Genomic DNA, 22155 nt, shown 5'->3' on the forward strand with positions numbered 1-22155 from the left:
CCACTCTGCTAAGAACTCCTTAAAAACAGCCAGCTTATCTGTATCCTGGTAAAGGAAGCCTCTGAATTGTCAAATTATTTAAGTGGTGCTCCGGTATACCTATAATGTCAGAGTCAACATAAGCAGATCACTAACTTTATCTCTAATACCTCCTATATTTTGATGAAATATGGTAATTCCTTCGCTACTTGGATACCTGACCTTTAAAAGTGATTCCTTTGTTAGAGGGACTTCCTTTAAGCAGGGAGACCTATCAGCTAACTTCAATCTAAAAAAAGTGCAGCATATGTAAGAGACAGAATACAATAAATACTGAATTAATACAACGTTGTGACTGTTTTGTTATTTTGACCATTATCCAATGTAATTTAATATAGATTATGCAAATGATACTTCTGACATGGGTGTATGTAATTATATACCATTATTTTTTGTAAACCTGACGATGTAACACACCCTCTCCTCTTGATGTGAACATGGAAAATTTGAGTACAATATGAAATACTTAGTCACTAGTAGTCACAAGTAGTATCTTTCTTTTTTAATAATTTCTGGTTAGAATGAAAAAAAAAGTCCCTCTTTGTTATTAGCACAAAAATGAAATTATTAACTGTAGAATAAATACTAACAAAGAGATAGTGGGGCTGGCCAGTTCTTACCTCAGCTCAGTACAGCCGATAGATACACAAAACAGAACAGAAAATTTACGTTCCTAGCTTTGGGAACTTTGTTCCTTCATCAGGGAGGAGAGAGGGGAAAGAAAGGGAAGAAGGGAAAGTGGATTCAGTTACTCACAAACCAGGTTATGAAGCAATAGGGAAAGGTAAACAGAGAGGGTAGCAAGGATGGAGGCATGGTTGTCAGAGGGAAGCCAAATATGTTCTACTGTAAGTACTGTGCCAGCTTCAAATGAAAGAGGATGCATACAGAAGTAAAGAGGTATATAGTATAAAGATATCAAAGTTCCCAAAGCTAGGAACGTAAATTTTCTGTTCTGTTTTGTGTATCTATCGGCTGTACTGAGCTGAGGTAAGTACTGGCCAGCCCCTCTATCTCTTTGTTAGTATTTGTTTCACATCTTTATATGAGATTTTCCATTAATCATTTAACTGTAGAATAACTTCTTCGTAATTGGGTCAGCATCAATATTATTCCAACCTTCCATACTCTTCATCCTTTCGGTTGTATAAATTCCGAAACAAAGTACTGTCTACATCAGAGCTGGGCATGAGTGGTGCCCGCGTGGCAACTAGTGGGCACGGCTGGGAGCCCAAGAGAGCACACTGCACTGCATGCGCAGCTTGTCTGCATTGCGGGGAAAGATCCCCAGTGGCTGTTGGTCAAACAGATTGCTCCAGTCAGATGAACATAGTCGTTAATTTCATTGCTGAAAAAGATGCTTTCACATGTATTTATGATTCCAAACATACTGCTAACTCGAGCAGTTATTTTAAACAACTGCGGGAGCTGTTCGTGAGGAATATTCTCGTAGTAGATTTCCACATTTTATGCAGTGTGGAACCTCTTCATACTATTGCACTTTGTCATTGAGCTTCATGCCTTTTCAGTGTCCACTGAAAAGTAGTTGGAAAAATATTAAAATCAAATTTGAACCTCTTTACATCAGTAAATCCAGTAGCGAAATTTTCTCTCAGAACCTCTAGTACAGTAACAGACCCATGTTCATTCAGTATCACCTTCTCCAGATTTTTTTCTAACATTTGGACATTTGATGCCATTACATAGGTTACTGTTACTAGTAGTTGTGACCAATAGATGGTGCTAGTACTCCACAACACTGACGCAGCCTTTCACATCACGTTAGTTGCTGGCAAAATTGCATCTAAGCAGGAGATAGTGCAATGTGTGCTTTGGGCTTCACATGGACGCAGCCCTCCTGACGTTAAATACACAAAATGATGGTATGCAAAGTTTAATGAAATAGGCAGCATTGAAGATCATCCTCAAAGTGACAGGCATCGTGTGAGTGATGAAACTGTTGATCGTGTTTGGCAATCGTTTCAATGGAGTCCATCTAAATCAACTCCTCAAGCATCATGTGAACTTCAAATACCGCAGTCAAGTGTGGTGAAGATTCTTCATGAAAGGCTTAGTTGCATACTTACAAAGTGCAAATCGTGCAAGCCTTGCAACCGAACGATTTGCTGACACGTGCTGAATTTGCAACTGTGATTCTCATCAGGATTGATGGCGCTAAAGATTAACTTAAATCGCATACGCTTTACCAATGAATGGGGTTCAGAGTCTCCACATGCTACTTTACAGTAGCAGCGAGACAGTGAAAAAGTGAATGTTTGGTGCGGCCTCATGCATAACAAGGTTTTTGGACCATTTTTCTTCATGGAAAAATCCATTACCGCCAACATTTACTTAGACATTCTGCAGCAGTTCATTGCCCCCAGTTAGAAGAATATCAACCGCAAATAATTTTCCAGCAAGATGGAGACACACACACCCCCCGCCCCCCCCCCCACTGGGTTTTGATAGCGCGTGATTTGCTGGATGAAACATTTCCGAATTGGTGGATTGGAAGGAACAGTCCAACACCCTGGCCACCCCGCTCTCCAGACATTATCCCCCTTGCCTTTTTTGTCTGGGGCTATATCAAGGACAGAGTCTCCGTCACACCAGTTGCTGACATTGATGAACTGAAGGCAGAATACAAGCTGCTGTGGGTACTGTGACAGAAAACATGTTGCGAAACACCTGGCGGGAACTGGAATACCTCCTCGACATTCTCCGAGCTACCAAGAGAGCTCACATTGAGATTTACTAACATAAGTGGTCTTTAAAAAAACTAGTAACACTAACCTATGTAACGGCATCAAGTGTAAATTATTATGTCAAACAGTTATTCTGTAATAAATTGTTATAATCAGGGCAAGACTTTGTGCTCACCCTGTATATATCTTTGGCCGTTTCTCCAGTCAGTTGGCAGTTAATGGTTAGAGTGCTAACACCTAAGTTTTCAAGTAGTGTGCGTAACCAATGATGCTGGCCACTGATGCGATATTTATAGGGATCGTGTCAACCCCTTTCACATCAGCTACGGCTTGAAGATGGCGCATTGAAGGGCTGAAACTGGCTGCAACAAAATAAATAAAATCATAAGGATGGCTGTAGGCATTTTATTTTCTCACAGTTTCCTAGATCGGCTGAAATACGTGCCTGTTCCTCTCCCACCTCACATCTTGCTTGTCACCACTGATGCCATCTCCCTAAATTCCAGCATCCTCCATGTAGATGGTCTGTCTGCTGTTGAACATTTTCTCAGTCAACACCCATCTGATTGCAAACCTATTACATCCTTCTTGCTCACCTTAATTAACTTTATACTTACCAAAATTACTTCAGCTTCGAGGGGCAGGCATACAAACAGATCAGAGGTATGGCCATGGGAATCAGGGTGGCTCCATCGTGAATCAGGGTGGCTCCATCGTATACTGACCTTTCCATGGGTCGCTGGGAGGGGGCTTTCCTGCGATCCATAAGCCTTCTGCCCCTGGTTTGAGTTAGATCCATTGATGATATCTTTACTGTATGGACTCATGTATGAACCATGGACCTTGCCGTTGGTGGGGAGGCTTGCGTGCCTCAGCGATACAGATGGCCGTACCGTAGGTGCAACCACAACCAAGGGGTAACTGTTGAGAGGCCAGACAACGTGTGGTTCCTGAAGAGGGGCAGCAGTCTTTTCAGTAGTTGCAGGGGCAACAGTCTGGATGATTGACTGATCTGGCCTTGTAACACTAACCAAAACGGCCTTGCTGTGCTGGTACTGCAAACTTCTGAAAGCAAGGGGAAACTACAGCCGTAATTTTTCCCGAGGGCATGCAGCTTTATTGTTTGGTTAAATGATGATGGCGTCCTCTTGGGTAAAATATTCTGTCCCCCATTCGGATCTGTGGGTGGGGACTACTCAAGAGGACGTCGTTATCAGGAGAAAGAAAACTGGCATTCTACGGATTGGAGCGTGGAATGTCAGATCCCTTAATCCGGCAGGTAGGTTGGAAAATTTAAAAAGGGAAATGGATAGGTTAAAGTTAGATATAGTGGGAATTAATGAAGTTCGGTGGCAGGAGGAACAAGACTTATGGTCAAGTGAATACAGGGTTATAAATACAAAATCAAATAGGGGTAATGCAGGAGTAGGTTTAATAATGAATAAAAAAATAGGACTGCAGGTAAGCTACTACAAACAGCATAGTAAACGGATTATTGTGGCCAAGAGAGACACGAAGCCCATGCCTACTACAGTAGTACAAGTTTATATGCCAACTAGCTCTGCAGATGATGAAGAAATTGATGAAATGTACGATGAGATAAAAGAAATTATTCAGGTAGTGAAGGGAGAAGAGAATTTAATAGTCATGGGTGACTGAAATTTGAGAGTAGGAAAAGGGAGAGAAGGAAACATACTAGGTGAATATGGATTGGGGCTAAGAAATGAAAGAGGAAGCCACCTGGTACAATTCTACACAGAGCATAACTTAATCATAGCTAACACTTGGTTCAAGAAACATGAAAGAAGGTTGTATACGTAGAAGAATCCTGGAGATACTAGAAGGTATCATATAGATTATATAATGGTAAGACAGAGATTTAGGAACCAGGTTTTAAATTGTAAGACATTTCCAGGAGCAGGTGTGGACTCTGACCAGAATCTATTGGTTATGAACTGTAGATTAAAACTGAAGAAACTGCAAAAAGGTGGGAATTTAAGGAGATGGGACCTGGATAAACTGAAAGAACCAGAGGTTGTACAGAGTTTCAGGGAGAGCATGAGGGAACAATTGACAGAAATGAAGGAAAGAAATACAGTAGAAGAAGAATGGGTAGCTCTGAGGGATGAAGTAGTGAAGGCAGCAGAGGATCAAGTAGGTAAAAAAACAAGGGCTAGTAGAAATCCTTGGGTAACAGAAGAAATATTGAATTTAATTGATGAAAGGATAAAATATAAAAATTCAGTAAATGAAGCAGGCAAAAACGTGTCAAAAATGAGATCGACAGGAAGTGCAAAACGGCTGAGCAGGGATGGCAGGGGGACAAATGTAAGGATGTAGAGGCTTATCTCACTAGGGGTAAGATAGATACTGCCTACAGGAAAGTTAAAGAGACCCTTGTATGAATATCAAGAGCTCAGATGGAAACCCAGTTCTAAGCAAAGAAGGGAAAGCAGAAAGGTGGAAGGAGTATATAGAGGGTTTATACAAGGGTGATTTACTTGAGGACAATATTATGGAAATGGAAGAGGATGTAGATGAAGATGAAATGGGAGATACGATACCGCGTGAAGAGTTTGACAGAGCACTGAAAGGCCTGAGTCGAAACAAGGCCCCGGGAGTAGACAACATTCCATTAGAACTACTGACGGCCTTGGGAGAGCCAGTCCTGACAAAACTCTACCATCTGGTGAGCAAGATGTATGAGACAGGCGAAATACCCTCAGACTTCAAGAAGAATATAATAATTCCAATCCCAAAGAAAGCAGGTGTTGACAGATGTGAAAATTACCGAACTATCAGTTTAACAAGTCACAGCTGCAAAATACTAACAAGAATTCTTTACAGACTAATGGAAAAACTGGTAGAAGCTGACCTCGGGGGAATATCAGTTTGGATTCCGTAGAAATGTTGGAACACGTGAGGCAATACTGACCTTACGACTTATCATAGAAGAAAGATTAAGGAAAGGCAAACCTACATTTCTAGCGTTTGTAGACTTAAAAAAAGCTTTTGACAATGTTTACTGGAATACTCTTTAAAATTGTGAAGGTGTCAGGGGGTAAAATACAGGGAGCGAAAGGCTATTTACAATTTGTACAGAAACCAGATGGCAGTTATAAGAGTCGAGGGGCATGAAAAGGAAGCAGTGGTTGGGAAAGGAGTGAGACAGGGTTGTAGCCTCTCCCCGATGTTATTCAATCTGTGTATTGAGCAAGCAGTGAAGGAAACAAAAGAAAAATTTGGAGTAGGTATTAAAATCCACGGAGAGAAATAAAAACTTTGAAGTTCGCCGATGACATTGTAATTCTGTCAGAGGCAGCAAAGGACTTGGAAGAGCAGTTGAACGGAATGGACAATGTCTTGAAAGGAGCGTATAAGATGAAAATCAACAAAAGGAAAACGAGGATAGTGGAATGTAGTCGAATTAAATCGGGTGATGCTGAGGGAATTAGATTAGGAAATTAGACACTTAAAGTGGTAAAGGAGTTTCGCTATTTAGGGAGCAAAATAACTGATGATGGTCGAAGTAGAGAGGATATAAAATGTAGACTGGCATGGCAAGGAAAGCGTTTCTGAAGAAGAGAAATTTGTTAACATCGAGTATAGATTTAAGTGTCAAGAAGTTTGTTTCTGAAAGTATTTGTATGGAGTGTAGCCATGTATGGAAGTGAAACATGTACGATAAATAGTTTGGACAAGAAGAGAATAGAAGCTTTTGAAACGTGGTGCTACAGAAGAATGCTGAAGATCAGATGGGTAGATCACATAACTAATGAGGAGGTATTGAATAGAATTGGGGAGAAGAGGAGTTTGTGGCTCAACTTGACAAGAAGGAGGGACCGGTTGGTAGGACATGTTCTGCGGCATCAAGAGATCACAAATTTAGCATTGGAGGGCAGCCTGGAGGGTAAAAATTGTAGAGGGAGACCCAGAGATGAATACACTAGGCAGATTCAGAAGAATGTAGGTTCCAGTAGGTACTGGGAGATGAAGAAGCTTGCACAGGATAGAGTAGCATGGAGAGCTGCATCAAACCAGTCTCAGGACTGAAGACCACAACAACAACAACAACAACAACATGGACTCATTGTGAGAATGACTGGTTAAAATTCCTGGAATCTCTAAATACCTTCTCCCAATTAAATTTAACATGGTCCTATACCGAATCCCACGCCACTTTCCTTGATGTTGATCTCATCCTCACCAAAGGCCAGCTACAAACTTCTGTCTACATCAGATCTACAAACAAACAATAGTACTAACATTTTGACAGTTTCTATCCTTTCTGCGTGAAACATTCCCTCCCATATAGCCTTTGCATTCGAGGCATATGTGTTTGTTAGGATGCAGATTCTTTACAGCAATACCCCACCACTCTCACTTCAACCTTCACTGGACATAATTATGTCAATAGCCTAGTTCAAAAGCAGATTTCCCAGGCCATCACATCCAGTCCTGGTACTGCTGATCCCTCCAAAAATCATTTTCAGAGCACACCACATGTCACCCTGTATCATGTTGGTCTTGAATGTATCAATTGCTACTTCAACAAGGCCATGACTTCCTAAAAATCATGCCCTGAACCGAGATCTATTCTGTCTCCGATTTTGTCCTAGAATACGTTTTCGTCGCCCTCCTAATCTCCGCAATATCCTTCTCAGACCATATGCTCCTTCTGCACCCATCTCCCCACCCTTTGGCTCCCACCCCTGTGACCATCTCCGCTGCAAAACTTACCTTATGCACCATACTATCACCACCTATCCATGCCCTGTAACTGGCAAAACATATACTATTGAAGGGAGAGCCCCACCTGCCAAATGACACGTCAAATACCAGCTGTTACGTAAACACTGTTCGGCCTTTTACATCGGCATGATTACCACCCAGTTATCAGTGAGGATGAATTGGCATAGGCAGAGGGTGTACACAGGCAATGCACAACATTGTGTTGCACAGCATGTTGTACAACATGAAAGTCATGATCTTGGTGCCTGTTTCACCACATGTGCCGTCGGGATTCTTCCCCCAGACACCACTTTCTCAGAACTCCGCAGGTGGGAACTAGCACTACAACATGGCCTTGGTTCTTGCCACCAACCTAGCCTTAATTTACATTACTTCCTTCTGTCTCAGCATTTCTTCACAGTAACTACTCCTTTCTTCACTCCATTTTAATTTTCTACACCTTTTATTTTCTGACTTGTTTATTTTTGGCATCCTCCCCCCCCCCCCCCCCCCCCTTCCTCCTGTGTTAGCTTTTCACTCGTATTAACTTGTGCATGATGTTTTAGTAGTAATGTCTGTCCTGCATATTACCCTGTCCTACACCTTTAAACTCTCAGGCTTTCAAATCTCATCCGGTGCAGTCCTCAACAACCAGTCTTTCCTTCTCATCCCATCTGGTAAGTCTCCGCTGACCCGGGTTCTTTGTGACTTTCATGAACTGTACCCCTTTCCCTAAACCTATCCAATTCTTTTCCTTCATCCCTCTTCCTTCCCCTTCAACTCTTCTACCAGAAGAAGGAGCCACTGGCTCCAGAAGCTTGTAAAAGTTAAATTCTTTTGCATGTGTTCCCCTGCCATTGCTTGGAGAGTAGATTTTTGTATCTATCCATTTACAAAGTGTATTGCTGGTAATTTCTGCTCAATACAAATTTATTTAAACTTTATTCTTACCAAAACAAAGCCACCAGACTTGATACTAATCATTGCAGGAACAGATGTTTGTCCCAATAAAGTTCATGCTTGTCAATTGTGTTTTGTAAGCCAGAAGATAGGCTGTCGACAGTAGTTAAGCATTGAGACCAGATCGAGGAGTTCGTCCATTGCGTTGAACTCTGCACCAACTACTCTGATAATCACTAGAAGTTGAGCAACATCAATTGTGTCAATGCATTCATCCAAATCCAAATCTATATTCCTGTCTGTCTTTCAACTATGCTTCAATGTCGTTTGCCATTTGTTCAGTACAGCATTGAAAGAGGAAGTAGTTTGAAAAGAGAAATTTCCACTGAACATAAAATTGTTGTGTCAGCCATAAAGTATTATTTCACAAATTCTGTATCACCAAAAGTACATTATGAGAGTTACGATAGCTGAGTTTCATTGCAGCACCATTGTGCATCACATAGTTTTCTTTCTGTTAGTACTTCAGAAGGAGGTGGTAAAACCACATAAGGCATTATCAGTAATCGTAATGATACAAAAAATGCCGCACCTGGATAAATTAATACTTACAGGTCCTCTCTAGAGAAGTTTGGCTTTCCTTTCTTCATAATTCAAACAGATGACCAAACCAGTTGAAAATGTTGCTATACTTTATGCCTGTTACCATCTATAATTTTATGTCACAAACGAAACACTGAGGGCAACTTTGTTTTTCAGCAAAGTAACTTTGTTTTCAGCAAACTAATTTTCTTCGCTCTGTGGGATGAAGTGTGTAAGGATTTATCAGATTTTCGTTTTGCTCGTTGCTGCATATGTATTGATTAGAAAAGATTGGTACGGCAGTTAAAGCGGGAACTTGTGGCTGACGGAGTCAGGGGAAGCCACAGGCAAGTGCTGCAAGCCTCTGTGATGATAGTAAAGATGAATTGTAACCTCTGGCAAAGAGTGGTATGTATAAAATCACATGCAACTACTGTGGAGAAGTCCATGTTGTTTACCAGAAGGAATGGCCAGTATGCAGACATATGACAGGAATGATCATTTGAAGCAAAAATGTCTAATAAGCATAGGCTCTAAAATGCATAGCCCTTAAAGTATGCATTTTCAGGCCCATGTTAACTCGAATTTTTTGCCTCAAATGATTGTTTCTGTCATATCCCTGGATATTGATCATTTCTCCTGGGACATCTATGTGTCTGCTGAACCTGAAAGAAGCTGGAGATTAAGAAAAACAGGTTCAACCTTTGCCAAACATCTTTTAACAGAAAAACACTTTTACTATATAGGTTTTGAAGTTTTACAGTCTGTTAAGAAAATCAAAAAGGTAACTATTGGAAATCGATAAACATATAACAACACAATCTCAGTATTACCAGAATGAAATTTTCACTTTGCAGCAGAGTGTACACCAATACGAAACTTCCTGGCAGATTAAAATTACGTGCTGGAGTGAGACTCGAACTTGGGACCTTTGCCTTTCATGGGCAATTGCTCTACTGACTGAGCTTCCCAAACACAACTCACAACCTGTCCCCACAGCTTCAATCTGCCAGTACTTTGGCTTCTACCTTCCAAATGTCACGGAAGCTCTCCTGCGAACCTTTGAGAACTAGCACTTCTGGAAGAAAGGACTGAACTCAGTATCTCTTCCCCTCTGTTAAATTAGGTTTTAGTTATTAAATATTAAAATACAGTTGTAAATTCAACTTTATTTTTCTTCTGTTGTTAATGTAACAATATTCACATAAAAAAACTTTATTTTTAATTTTTAGTTAAATTTAGCTGTTTCTTTGTGACATAAAAATGTAATACTTTCCATTGTAAAGACATGTAATCATTTTTGTATCTTTCGTATAAGTAATGTCTGTGTATGTCTCATGTCATTTTATCTGTGTTTGTGATATTCAGTTGTCTAACTTTGCAGAGTGCTATTGAATAAACCACTATTGCTAGTACAGCTCCCCATTTTCTGAGCACTTTCATTTGCTATGTTGAATATGATGAGTGTTTTTTTTTTTTTTTTTTTTTTTTCAAGAAAACAGGTTTTGGCCCTTGTCAGTTAATAACGTCACATGAAAAAGCAGAAAAATTGATCAAAGAATATTAATGTCTTCTTCATCTACTGTGGACTCAAGAAACAGCAATCATTTTGTATAATTCTTATTGTTTATATATTTTGTTTCCAGTGGGTTCCCAGCTGCTGAAACTCCTGAGCTCAAGGCGTGCAGTGTACAGAGATGGACCCATAATCACATCCAAGCCAGAAGATAGTCCTAAGACTGGTGCTTCAAATGGTGAATCCGATCCAGTTGCAAGACGTCCCAAGAAGAGGCGTTTCCCTGAGTCAGGTAAAACCTCCACGAAACAGTTAACCAGTAAGTTGCTCTTAGTGCTTCCATATGCCACATACAATGACATCAGATACTGAATTCTTATGTAAAGGGAACAGTTTAGACATTATGTAAGAAAAGAAGGAAAAATTAAAATACAAAGTTAGAGTGGCAACAAATAAATTAGATCTAAATTCTTAACTACTGTTGACTATATTCACCAACTGCGACATAGTCGCATGTACAAACAGTGATCCAATACTGTCAAATGTTTTTTTATTCCAGTCTTTGATCACAATATCAATTCTTTAGACGATGATCGGTTTGTTCGTAATGACCATCCTCAGATCTTTTTTACACCATGTCCTAAAGTGATAAGGCCATAATAGCATCATCAAAACATATAAATAGAATCAGCACAGCATCGTCACATAGATCTAAAATAAAGTGTAGAATAGGCCACATTGTCCACACAGTCATTATAGCCAGTTGCTTTAAGTGCTGGAAGTTTGGTCATATGACTTTCCGTTGTACTTCCAGTGTCACATGGGAAGATTGTGGACAACCTTCACATCCCAATACTCCATGTGCCCTACCTCCCATCTATGTGAACTGCAGAGAGCACCATTCCTCTTACTTGCCGGACTGCAGGATTCTACAGAAAGAAAGGAAAATAATGCCTTTGTGTATGGACATCTACCTACGCCGCTGCTACGACAGCAGTTCTAGCCCCTTCCGTTCCGCCTATTCCAGTCAGCTCTCGGAGCCGTAAGACGAAACCTGCCCCCTTGATGGTGGCGGCCACTTCCCTCCCTGTTGCTCCTGCACCACCTACCTCGGGAGCACTGCCCCCCTACTGTGCTTACTGGCCAAGGTAGATATGTCAGAACTTCACTACCTTAATTCGACCTCTGCCTCGTAAATAATGGGGCCCCCACACATTTCAGTGTGGCTCATGGTATTTACTTTGCCATTGATTTATCACTTTGCAGCCCAGGACTTCCCCCATTGTCCACTGGAGAACCTACGACAACTTGTTTAGTGACCACTTCCCCATCGTCCTGTCACTGCCCCGGTGTTATGCCCACGGATGCCAAACCAAGATGGGCTTCAAACAAGGCAGCCTGGGAAGCTTTTACCTCTGCTGTCACTGTTGAATCTCCCCTACACAGTAACATCAGTGTGATGGTTGAGTGTGTCACCAGGACAATTGTTTCTGCAGCAGAAATTGCGATCCCTTGTTCCTTAGGGTGCCCCCAGCGAAAGACAGGTCTCTGGGTGGTCGCTGGAAGTTGCTGAGGCCATTAAAGAGTGAGGCAGGCTCTACAGCAACATAAGCAGTATACTTCCCTGGAGTACTTAATAGTTTTTCAACAGCTCTGTGCCCGCATTCGCCAGCTTATAAGAAGACGGCAGGAGTGTTGGGAGAGGCACGTCTCAACAATTGGGTGCCATACGTCACCTTCCCAAGCCTGGTCGAAGATCAGATGAGATTTTGGGTACCAGACCCCAACAGGTGTTCCTGGCATTAACATAAGCGGCATGTTATTTACCAATGCAAACGTGATTGCAGGGCACTTTGCAAAGCACTATGCTCGCACCTCTGCATCGGAGAATTACCCCCAAATGTTTCGCGTCCTCAAACTGTGGATGGAAGGGAAGGTCCTCTCATTCACTATATGCCACAGTGAACCCTGTAACGCCGCATTTACAGAGTGAGAGCTCCTCAGTGCCCTTGCCCATTGCCCCGACACAGCTCCTGGGCCAGATCGGATCCACAGTCAGGTGATAAAACATATCTCCTCTGACAACAAGCGACATCTCCTCGTCATCTTCAACTGGATCTGGCGCAATGGCACCTTTCCATCCCAATGGCCAGAGAGCACCATCATTCCAGTGCTCAAACCTGGCAAAAACCCGCTGGAAGTGGATAGCTATTGGCCCATCAGCCTCACCAACATTCCTTGTAAGCTGTTAGAACGTATGGTAAGTCAGCAGTTGCGTTGGCTCCTGGAGTCACGGGGCCTACTGGCTCCATGCCAGGGCAGTTTCCACCAGGGTCACACTACCACTGATATTCTTGAGTCCCTCAAGTGTGCCGTCAGAATAGCCTTTTCCAGGTGCCAGCACCTGGTTTCTGTCTTTCTTTTATTTACAAAAAGCATACGACGCAACATGGCGAGATCATATCCTTGCCACATTGTAAAAGTGGGGTCTCCGGGGCCCACTCCTTATTTTTATCCAAAACTTCCCGTCGCTCCATACTTTCCATTTCCAAGTGGATGCCTCCCATAGTTCCATCCATATCCAGGAGAATGGAGTCATGCAGGGCCCTGTGTATTGAGCATCTGTCTGTTTTTAGTGGCCATTAACGACCTAGCAGCAGCTGTAGGGCCGTCTGTCTCACCTTCTCTGTATGCAGATGACTTCTGCATTTTGTACTGTTGCTCCAGTACTGGTGTTGCTGAGCGGTGCTTACAGGGCGCCATGCACAAGGCACAGTCATGGGCTCTAGCCAACAGCTTCCAGTTTTCAGCTGTGAAGTCGTGTGTTATGCACTTCAGTCGGCATCGTACCATTCATCCAGAACCAGCACTTTACCTTAATGACAATCCAGTCTCTGTAGTGGAGACATATCAATTCTTAGGATTGGATTTCGACACCTGATTGACATGGCTTCCTCATCTTCGTCAGCTTAAGTGGAAGTGCTGGCAGCACCTCAATGCCGTCCGCTGCCTGAGCAACACCAACTGGGGTGCTGATCGCTCCACACTGCTGCAGCTCTACAGAGCCCTTGTTCAATCCTGCATTAACTATGGGAGTGTTATTTATGGTCCAGCGGCACCCTCAGCGTCGCGTTTAATTGACCCAGTGCACCACTGCGGTGTTCTATTAGTGACGGGAGCTTTTAGGATGAGTCCGGTGACCAACATATTGGTAGAGGCTGGAGTCCCTCCACTGAAGATAAGACATGCACCATTTCTCGCCAGTTACGTTGCACACATTCATAGCTCTCTTGACCATCCTAATTACCGTCTTCCTTTCCCAATCACGGCAGTTCATCTTCCGCATCGGCGGCGCAGGTTGCAGTACGCTCCTCTCCTTTCTGTCTGAACTGGAATCCTTCCCTTTACCACCTCTACTTTGAGATCCATTCACGTACACTTCCATGGTGTATACCTCAGCCAAAGCTTCTCCTGGACCTTTTACATGGTCCTAAGGACTCAGTTAACCCCGTGGCTCTCCACTGTCATTTCCTCTCGATTCTGGACATGTACCAGGGTCATGAGGTGGTTTACACTGATGTCTCAATGGCTGATGGTCATGATGGTTTTGTGTATGTTCATGGAGGACACATTGAACAGCACTCCTTGAAAGATGGCTTCTGGGTTTTCACTGCAGAACTGGTGATCATTTCTCCTGCGTACTTACTCGTTGAGCAGCCTACAAGCTATCAACCAGTGCTACCCTCACCATCCTATGATAGTGACCATCCATCTGTGCCCTGGAACGGTCCAGTCATTCAGTGGTATTTGTATGGACCCCAGGTCACGTTGGAATTTCAGGAAATGAACTTGCCGACAGGCTGGCCAAACAGGCTACATGGCAACCACTTCCAGAGGTTGGCATCCCCATAACTGAACTGCATTCGTTGTTACACCGCAAGTTCTCCAGCTTTGGGAAATGGAATGCTATAATCTCAGTACGCACAGCAAACTGCGTGCCATTAAGGAGAATAAGAATGTGTGAAAGTCCTCGATGAGGGCCTCTCACAGGTACTCTGTGGTTCTCTGCCGGCTCTGCATTGGCCACGCTTGGGCGACCCACGGCTATCTCCCATCTCAGTGTCAGTGCGGCGCCTGGTTGACAGTGGCCCATATTCTGGTGCACTGTCCTACTCTGACTGCCCTGCAACAAAATCTTTGGTTACCAGGCTCATTGCTGCTAATTTTATCTGACAACGCCTCATCGGCTGATTTAGTTCTACGTTTTATTCGTGAGGGTTGGCTTTATCATTTGATCTAATTTTTAGTGAATGTCCTTTGTGCCCCTGTGTCCTCCACCTAGTGCTTTTAGGGTGGAGGTTTTAATGTGTTGCAGAGTGGCTGGCTTCTCCTTTTTATTCTCATGGTCAGCCAACCATAGTAATCTTCTTTCTTGTTTTAATCTCTTCTACCTATCTTGCGTCTCTCTGTGGTTTTCTTGTCCTCTTTTGTTTCTTGTAGTGTTTGTTGCCTTTCTGTCATTCTTGTAATTTTTCCTTCCTTACACACACACACACACACACACACACACACACTCTGACTCTTCCCACCATTAACAAGTGGCTTTGGATGTGTCCCAACAACCCATCCCACTTCTAATAATGACAGTGGGGCATAAGTTCCATTTTTTCCCAGTTTTGTTCAGTATGTCTTCATTAGTCATTAATTATTAGAAGCATAATCGTCAACATTTGTAGCACCACATTCCAAAGCCTTCTGTTATCTTCAAGTCCGTTCTGTTTATGGTCCAATTTCTACTTCTATTCAGCATTACGTTCCAAGAAAATACTTTCACCAACAACTAAATTTGTATTCAACATTAACAAGTTTCGCCAGTCTACATTTTACATCCTCTGTACTTCAGCTGTCATCAGTTATTTTGCCCCCTAATAGCAAAACTCATCTATTACTTTTAGTGATTCAATTTGTAATCTAATTCCCTAAGTCTCACCTTATTTAATTCAAATATATTCAGTTAATCTTGTTTCAATTTTGTTGAATTTCACATTTTAAACATTTTTCAGGACACTATCAACGCCATTCAACTAATCTTCCTAGTACTCCGCCACTCTTGACACAATTACAATATCATCACCAAATTTGTAGGTTTATATTTCTAGTCTCTAATTACTTTTTCAAATTTCTCCATGGTTTCCTTCAGTGTTTGTTGTATGTAAAAGACGTGGGGCACAGGCTACAAACCTTTTTCACTCTCATCTCAGTTACAGCCTCTCTTTCGTGCCTTATACAACTACACCATAATTTGTGTACGAATCTATAGATTCCAAAACTTTAGATATTTCTTTCTTCAGTCCTAAATTGAGTTGTTTAGTCCTATATTTGTTCTGAACCCAAATCAATCTTTCCCCAGGTTGGCTCCTCTCAGTTGTAGCATTTTTATGCAGATAAGTAGTGTCAGCATTTTGCATCCATGATTTATTAAATTGATGGTCGCTTGTACTAACACGTCATTATCAGCCTTCTTTGGAATTGGAATTACTACATTGTTTTTGAAGTCTGAGGGTATTTCACATGTCTCATATACCCTGCACGACAGGTGGAAAAAAGCCTCTTAATGACTAGGAGGGAACAGCTAACGCACCTGCCTAGTGGGCCAGAGACGCAGGTTCAATTCCCAGTCGTGGTACAAATTTTCGCTCGCCACTGCGGTCCATATACATAAAATCAAATCAGCAAAGTCTCTGAAACTGTGTCAGTTCATTTGTATAAGTACATGCATGTGGGTTTCAGGCTGGATCGCCCATTTACATTCTATGCTGAGGTGCTACTCCAGAACATAGAAAACCTCAGCAGTTCTGATTGTGAGTAAGGGGAATTTAAAGTACACTGGGGCGGCAGTGAAAATTTGAATAGAAGATGTAAGCATGCCAGGGGAACCTGTGCAGTTTGTGCGAATCGCTGCGCCAAGGCGGCTTAGTGGCTGATGCACCTGCCTAATCCCCCAGGGGGCTCATGACACTCTGGTGAGCTCGTGTTTGGCTACCGTGGGTCCTCAGCCTTTGGACGCCTTTTTCCTTCCGTGCTGCCTATTTATCCTTCTGCTATTCTTTTTCTCCTCCCTTGGGGAACATGTCAGAGATCTCTTTGGAAATGTGTTCTGAATTTTCAGTTGCATTCCATCTCCTATTCTTCTTCCGCTTCGGTGTTTGAGGTTCCACTTTCTCGTCTTCCTCCATTTGTGCTCCTGAAGGCCAGTCTGTGCATCTGATGCTTAACAGGTGGCTGGGTAATGCACAATTCCCAGCCCCAGATCGACAGGTAGAGTTCACACATTGATTGCCTGAGCTGTTAGCTTCTCAAATTGCCAATTTGTCCCTCTGTCAGGAGTTTGGGAGTTGTGACCTGAGGTTTGAACCATCACCTAAGTAGGGTGAGGCCCCCAGTTAGAAGGAGCGCACCATCGGAGATGCAGGCAATCGTGGGGAATTTTCTCACAATGATCCGATCACCATCTCAGTCTGTCTACTAAACGTTAATGGACTGAAGCTAAAGATTCCAAGACTGCCAGCTGCATATTGGTTCCTTGTGGGATCACATTCTGAAGACAGTCAGTCCTTTGTTACAGTTAATCCATTTGTAATTCAGAAAGGTGTTGTTGCAGTTGCAGGCCCTGTGAAATCCTGCTCTAATGTACGTAATGACACTTTGCTTTTGGAGATCAGTTGATTCTCAAGCTCAGCTGCCTGCAGCTTCGCTGCTCCATGGGTATCCTTTTGATGTCGAGGTCCATTGAACACTAAATTATTCACGTGGTATTATTTACACTAGGCTGCTCAATGGTCTGAGCGTGGGAGAAATCCAAACTTACCTGTCTGATCAGGGCACCAGTGCAGTCCATCTCGTAATGTAAAAGGTTGAAGAACCTTAGTGCCTATACACACTCATTTTCTCTCATTTGATAGAGTAGTGCCTCCATCAGAGATAAAAGCAGGCTATAAAGTCATCACAGTCAGTTCCAAACCTGATGCACTGCCACCAGTGTCAATGTTACAACCACACTCGGCTGTCTTGTCGAGACACGGCCAAACGTGTTACTTGTGGTAGGGATGCTCACAATGGCGATTGCCTGCCTGCTTCTCCCCGCTGTATCAAAATGGGCAGGCTGTCCAGGAGATTGGGTTGAAGAAAAAAGTGCCTTACCCTGTTGCTCGGAAGTTGTTGTCTAGTCGAAAACCCTGTGTTTCATCATCTGGCACTTAAGTACTGTTCTCCCTTCATCTCGCTCCACAAAGGAAGTGGCCACACAGAATTGCAACATCAAATTCGGCACCATGATTATAAAATTGCTCAATGTCGTGGCAGCAGTCCCATTTCCTTCTCCTCCAACTGTGTAACAAGCCACCAGATCTTCCCCTCCAGTGGTGAAATCGTCTGGTATGCAACCGGCAGGACAGAAGGAATATTCCTGTGAAAACTTTTTACTTCCCTCTAGCCAACAAACATATGAGTCTTCATCTGCCAACCGCAAAGTCTCGAAGACTTCTCCTTTGCCAACTTGGAGATACTCTTATACTCTTCAATGGTGTCACTGTGTGATACACTCACCCTTCACACTCACCTTTTCACCAGTGCGGTTTCACTGCCAACCGTCTTTGCTTCCTGGATCCTCAGGCCGACCCAGTGAGAATGCTGATGTCTCTGTAGACCTCACGGAACAGGATCTTCCAGCCTCTGCGCCCTGTAGCAGTGAGCTGTCAAAGGCTGGCATTCAGCAGCTGCCGAGCTGACAGCCCTACATTTCTTCCCTCCTCTCCTTTCCACCTCATGACTCTCCTCTAATGGAACATTTGCAGCATTAGATCCAACGAGGAGTAATTACAGCTGTTCTTGGAATCTCAGCGTCCACTTTTTTTCTACCTCCAGGAAACAAAATTGCATCCTTGTGACTGCTTTGACCTCTCGCATTTCTTTCCAATTCACTTTGACCTTACCTCCAAGGACGGCATACTATCTTATTGGGGAGGCCTGCTGCTCATCTTGGATGACGTTTGTAGTTAGACCATCTCACTGAACATCCTGCTGCAAGCTGTTGCAGTCCCTATTTACCTTCTGTGCTTCGCCTTTCCTCTTTGTAATGCCTACATCCCTCCATCATTGGGTGTCACGAGGGAAGACTTCCTCCAGTTTATTTGTCAACTCACTCACCTCTTTTTCCTGCTCAGTGACTTTGATGCGCAGCATCCTCCCTGGCCCTCTTCCATAACCTGCCCGAAAGGTACCCTCTTGGATGACCATTGGAAGTGACCTCCAAGTTTCCTTTGCTGTCGCGAGGCGTTATGCAAATGACCTATTTACTGAACTCAGAATTCTACTATAAATTCCTCCAATGCAATTCTTATGCACTTAATGACATCTGACTATGCAATAGAGGCCTCTATTGAAAAATTGGATTGGGTGAAGTCACTTGCCTCATAGAAAGTAGTGATGCATGCAAGCTATTAATATCAAGTTAACCCCACCAAAATGTTTGACTAGGTAGTAGGATAGGGTTGGCATGTCAATATATGTAGTCTGAAATATTGGGAAAGATAATCAAATTTATTCCATTTGAGAATTTATATATACTTAATAAATCACATTAACGAGGTGATTCCTGTTGAATGTGGACAGATTAATATCTTAATCAAGAGAAAAGAGTTTAACATGAATCTACAACTATAAAACTGAGCAATGCGGATTATCACTTCCCCTTAACTGAATGAGACCACAAGGTTCTAGGTCAAGTACATCAGTATGTTATCACAGAAATAATATGAGAATGTGCTGTGATGCTCACTGGGTTAATGGCCACCCATTTTACTTTTATAAACAGCAAGGCTGATTGTGCTACGGCTAGAGCTGCGTATTTTACCTGTTGTGCTCTTATCCTCTATGATATTCCCCAGCTGGCTGTTCTCGGCATCCTGTTATGCCAATCAGGTGTGAAGTCGCTCACAGCGGCATGTGTACACAACACAATTTCGCAAAATTATCTGGAGTTCTGGATAAGGTACACAGCTACCCTACAATTACTCCTTATCACCCGGTACTCTGCAAGTGTCTCATTTCTACTAAAATCTAGCACAACTTGCCGCTCTGCTGCTGTGGCTGTCCGATCACAACATTTTAACAAATTTTTCACCAGTGAGCGCTACTCCTGCTCAGCTGTGAGTGCACCGAAAACACTGCTTACGTCACATTGGTCTGGCCAATCGCAGTCGCCTGTGGGAGTCGCTGCCCGACCAAACAACTTTCCAGACACTTCCTTGACGCCAGCATCTAAATGGACACAATCCAGTCCTCTTTCCCACACTCAAAAAATATAGAGTGGGGTATCGTGGAGATATATTCCTTGCTGACCATGTCGCCTGCGATGCTTTTATGAGCCCACGGTAACACAGTCAAGGTGGAAGCAGCATCTCCCTGTGTTATTCACTTTAGGGAGACATTCTGCTCGCCTTGCAGTGTTCTACCAGAAATGCCGCATGCCACCGGGCCACATCAGAACCCTGCCACTGGAGACTGCCTCAAAGGGCCAGCACCTCCTGGGGTCCCCCCAGGGGATCCACAACTCTTTCGTGGCTACGTGCGTAGCGAGCACGGGACCCCGAGCTAATGTGGCCCTCCTTCCTTTCCGGGCTGCATACCTTCCCTTTCCGCATCCTTCCCCATCCCCCATCTTCGCCCCCCACCCTCACCTCTGGCTCTTTCCTTCCCTTTCTCCCCCTCTGGGAGTATGGTTTGTGCCTACGTCTGGAGACGGACGCTTGTAAATGTACTGCATTCTTCGCCTTCCTTGCTTGTATCTCTTCATCCTTCCTTTGTCCTTCTCTTTTCCTTACCTCTTCTCTTAACCCTTTTCTCCGCTGCGGCGTTTGAGACCTCTCTTCTTTCCATTCCCTTTCTCTTTCGTCCTCCCTGTGCGTGTCTGAAGGCCGACCCACGCACTTCCATGCGTAGCCGGTGACGGGGTAACGCATAATTCCCCACCCCGGGTAGACAGGTAGGACACGTACATACCCCCTGGTAACGGCCAGGCCCAGGGAGGGGTGATTACCCGAGCTGATACCTTCCGAAAGTGCCGATTGGTCCCTCCGTCCGTTTGTCGGGAGGTGTGACCTGAGGTGTGAACAATCACCTAAGGCGGGAGTGCCCCCAGACAGGGCCCCCACAAGGAAGGAGCGCGCCATCGGAGACACCGGTAATCATGGGGGATTCTTCCGCAATGGTTTCCTCACCTTCCACTATGTCTGCTCACAAACGTAACTTCACTGAGTCTCAGCCACAGTCAGTTCTTCCATCGTTGCCACAGTTCCTAGTTGTTTCTCGGTCTGACGAAGGTCACGACTTCTCCACGGTCAAACCTTTCATTATTCAGAAATGTGTCGACGCAATTGCAGGTCCTGTAAAGTCTTGTTCCAGATTACGGAATGGCACCCTGTTGTTAGAAACAGTCAGTGCCCTCCAGGCACAAAAATTGCTGCGTACTTCACTACTACACACCTTCCCTGTCCGGGTGGAACCGCACCGTACTTTAAATTCCTCACGCGGAGTCGTTTATACACGCTCCCTCGATGGATTGTCTGACGAAGAAATTCAGCACTACCTGTCTGACCAGGGCGTAACGGCTGTTCATAGGGTTATGAAAAGGGTTGACACGAACATTATTCCAACCCGCACTGTCTTCTTGACATTTGACAAAGTTCAACTCCCATCGAAAATCAAAGCAGGCTATGAGATAATTTCCGGTTCAATCACACCAGCCAGTCCTGTTCCAATCCGGCCAAATGTGTTACGTGTGGCAAGGATGCCCATGAGGGTGCTTGTCCACCGCCATCCCCTTGCTGCATCAACTGTATGGGTGACCACGCTGCTTAGTATCGAGATTGTCCCGTTTTTAAGGACGAAAAGCTCATCCAGGAAATTAGAGTAAAGTAAAAGGTGTCGACCTTTGCTGCTCGAAAATTATTCGCCAGTCGACAGCCCACCGTGCCTCAGAAAGGAAAATACAGCACTGTCCTTGCTTCTCCTCCGCCAACAAAGGAGGCGGCCACGCAGACTTGCGACCTCACCTTTAGTGCCACGGTCGTCAGATCGGCCAGCGCAAAGATCGCCCGTTCAGCCTCACCACTTTCGCCTGCCCACTCTCTGGCTCACCCTTCGTCGAGTTCTGCTAAATCTCGAGCCCACACCAAGACTTCGAAACAAGAGCATACTCGTGAAGAGTTTTTACGTACGGCAACTTCCCAACCATCGGTTCCTCCTTCCTCTAAACATCATACTTCCAACAAGGCTACAAAGAAACCCAGTTCCTCTCCTCCTCCACCAAGGCGTATCCCATCTACAGCACCACCTGGCGGAAATCGCCCTCGGCCGTCTTCTGTGTCGCCGATGCGCACTGCTGGCGGCCGATCAACCGGCCGATCGCTGGTGGCAGGAGCTGCTCCTGACCAACCTATGGATCAGGATCTTCTGCCTTCGGCTGAATGCCGTTCCATGCTGTCGGTCGCAAGCTCAGAGCAGTCGTTCAGTTGACAGCGACCTTGGTCACAGTCCTCCATTTTCTGTTCACCCTATGTCCATTATCCACTGGAATATCCGCGGTATTCGAGCCAATCAGGATGAATTGTCGATCCTCTTACG

General features: G+C 43.9%; 1 protein-coding gene across 1 annotated transcript in view; it reads left to right on the forward strand.

The window, feature by feature from the left end:
* LOC124804751 (chromatin assembly factor 1 subunit A-like) overlaps positions 1 to 22155 on the forward strand; it is a 102756-nt gene that overhangs the window by 69444 nt on the left and 11157 nt on the right. The window contains exon 11 of the mRNA XM_047265056.1: positions 10604 to 10765. Coding sequence (XP_047121012.1) covers positions 10604 to 10765 — 162 coding nt within the window. The remainder of the gene's footprint in view (positions 1 to 10603; positions 10766 to 22155) is intronic.

The sequence above is a fragment of the Schistocerca piceifrons genome, chromosome 7, assembly GCF_021461385.2.
Source record: "Schistocerca piceifrons isolate TAMUIC-IGC-003096 chromosome 7, iqSchPice1.1, whole genome shotgun sequence".
Taxonomy (NCBI): Eukaryota; Metazoa; Arthropoda; class Insecta; order Orthoptera; family Acrididae; genus Schistocerca; species Schistocerca piceifrons.